The 2,500-nt window shown below is 43.4% G+C and overlaps 2 protein-coding genes across 2 annotated transcripts in view; one reads left to right on the top strand and one right to left on the bottom strand.

Moving 5' to 3' along the window:
- Positions 1 to 2,500, top strand: part of cacna2d3a (calcium channel, voltage-dependent, alpha 2/delta subunit 3a) — a 442,979-nt gene that overhangs the window by 371,818 nt on the left and 68,661 nt on the right. The window lies entirely within an intron of this gene.
- LOC124045579 (leucine-rich repeat and transmembrane domain-containing protein 1) overlaps positions 1 to 2,500 on the bottom strand; it is a 6,386-nt gene that overhangs the window by 760 nt on the left and 3,126 nt on the right. The window contains exon 3 of the mRNA XM_046364964.1: positions 2,410 to 2,500. This exon is cut by the window's right edge and continues 115 nt beyond it. Within this exon, the coding sequence (XP_046220920.1) occupies positions 2,410 to 2,500 (91 nt within the window). The remainder of the gene's footprint in view (positions 1 to 2,409) is intronic.

The following is a 2,500-nucleotide window of genomic DNA, read 5'->3' as shown; positions in this document are numbered from 1 at the left end:
AGGGAGTAAACAGGCAGTACAAGTGTGATGACTGACTCTATGTCCGTGTGTTGAACAGCCATGCAATACCCCCCTGTGACACATGCTATGTCTGACTTCAGTCTAACTTCCCGTCACAATTACCTTTAATCACAGTAGCTAGCAATGACCTGAATAAGGCTACCTGAGATCTGAGTTGGTAATTACCAGAGGATCTTCATTTAATTTTTAGATTAAATGGTCCGAGTTAACGAGTGTGTCCTGATTCTGTTAATGACTGAATATTCAAATATGAGGCAGTAAAGATCACGGTAGACAAGTTAATAGTCAGGATATAACCTCTCTCTCTCTCTCTCTCTCTCTCTCTCTCTCTCTCTCTCTCTCTCTCTCTCTCTCTCTCTCTCTCTCTCTCTCTCTCTCTCTCTCTCTCTCTCTCTCTCTCTCTCTCTCTCTCTCTCTCTCTCTCTCTCTCTATCCTACTCTCTCTCTCTCTCTCTCTCTCTCTCTCTCTCTCTCTCTCTCTCTCTCTCTCTATCCTCTCTCTCTCTCTCTCGCTCCTCGCTCTCTCTCTCTCTCTCTCTCTCTCTCTCTCTCTCTCTCTCTCTCTCTCTCTCTCTCTCTCTCTCTCTCTCTCTCTCTCTCTCTCTCTCTCTCTCTCTCTCTCTCTCTCTCTCTCTCTCTCTCTCTCTCTCTCTCTCTCTCTCTCTCTCTCTCTCTCTCTCTCTCTCTCTCTCTCTCTCTCTCTCTCTCTCTCTCTCTCTCTCTCTCTCTCTCCTCTCTCTCTCCTCTCTCTCTCTCTCTCTCTCTCTCTCTCTCTCTCTCTCTCTCTCTCTCTCTCTCTCTCTCTCTCTCTCTCTCTCTCTCTCTCTCTCTCTCTCTCTCTCTCTCTCTCTCTCTCTCTCTCTCTCTCTCTCTCTCTCTCTCTCTCTCTCTCTCTCTCTCTCTCTCTCTCTCTCTCTCTCTCTCTCCTACTCTCTCTCTCTCTCTCTCTCTCTCTCTCTCTCTCTCTCTCTCTCTCTCTCTCTCTCTCTCTCTCTCTCTCTCTCTCTCTCTCTCTCTGTCTCTCTCTCTCTCTATCCTGCTCTCTCTCTCTCTCTCTCTGTCTCTCTCTCTCTCTCTCTCTGTAGATGTACTCATTATATTATAACTTTATAATTATGTTATTATAACTTTCAGATTGGATGGCCTTTCAAAGGGAAATTAGTTGTATGTAGGTTGAGTGTGTGACAGCATTTGTAATGTCCTCTGATGTGTGTGTTGTGTTTGTGTGTTTAGCTTTCTGACAGGGATGGTCAGCAGTTTTTTCCTTATGATTACATTATGATTATTACATTCATTCGTTAGGCCTGATCTTAATTAATCTGCATCTGAGAGATGGCGATGATGCGTTCTGAACTGATTGTAGGAATTCATAACCATGCTCATCTTTTTATTCTTCTGTTTATAATGCATTTGTCCATTAGCTCAGCAGACTGACAGTTACATTCATCCCACCCCCACACACGTTAACGCTACAGTCACACATTCACACTACACCAGCCATTACATGAGGAGGAATAACCAAACAAGGTTCCCCTCTCTCCTCCTCCCCTCTGTTCTCTCACTCTTTTTCTTCGAGGTGCATGTGCCAGTGGTTAGCATGCTCATACTGATGTAGGATCTTGATTTGAGCCAGTTTGCTACAGTAGGAAATAACCCTGCAGCAACTGGAAATGTGAATTATTATGTGGATTGTGATAATAGTTGTTTTCGTATGGATTGATACATTTTTTTCATAAAGAAAAATCAAGTCTGACATTTCAAAGTGGAAATTTCAAACTTCAAAATACTTTTTAAATCTCAAATACACGAGGAGTTTTACAATTCCTTCATTGCATAAAAGCTTTCCTGTAACAGGGTTATCAAATTATGATCCTACATCTGTATTCAGCCACATTCCTGTTGCTGCGTCCAGACTGTGGCACCACAGGGATCAGCTGTGACATTACATTACCCACACATTACTTATCTGATAAAAATAACATGATAAACCACACACACATTCACATGGGTGCACACACACTCTCTTTGCTAATTGAATGACAGTTTTAGCTTTTAATCCGCAATGTGGCACTGGAGGAGGGGTATTACATGTTTTGATTACAGATTTGCATAATGTTTTTTTTGGCTCAGAGTGGGTGTGGGTCTGTGTACCGTATGTATGTGCACATTCATATTGTCCCTGTCCTCATTCTCAGTAGAGGTCAACAGTGTATTTTGTAAGCAGTGAGTGATGATGACATGTTTTGCCAGCTTTGAGGATAGCTGGTAAAACTCTGGAACTGTGAAACTGTACTTATGCCATTGGTTGTAACTAGTTCACAGGCTGCTTAAACCCCATCCACATGACTCAACTGGCCCCCATCCATCCATCCATCCAACCATCCTCACCTCTGAAGAGGAAGGTCTCCAGCCACAGTTTGAGGCCTATGACCTGGCAGTCACACCTCCAGGGGTTGCCTTTCAGACTTAGATGACCCAG

The sequence above is a fragment of the Oncorhynchus gorbuscha genome, linkage group LG10, assembly GCF_021184085.1.
Source record: "Oncorhynchus gorbuscha isolate QuinsamMale2020 ecotype Even-year linkage group LG10, OgorEven_v1.0, whole genome shotgun sequence".
Lineage (NCBI taxonomy): Eukaryota > Metazoa > Chordata > Actinopteri > Salmoniformes > Salmonidae > Oncorhynchus > Oncorhynchus gorbuscha.
The sequence above is the reverse complement of the archived record's forward strand: the minus strand, read 5'-3'. Positions and strand labels throughout refer to the sequence as shown.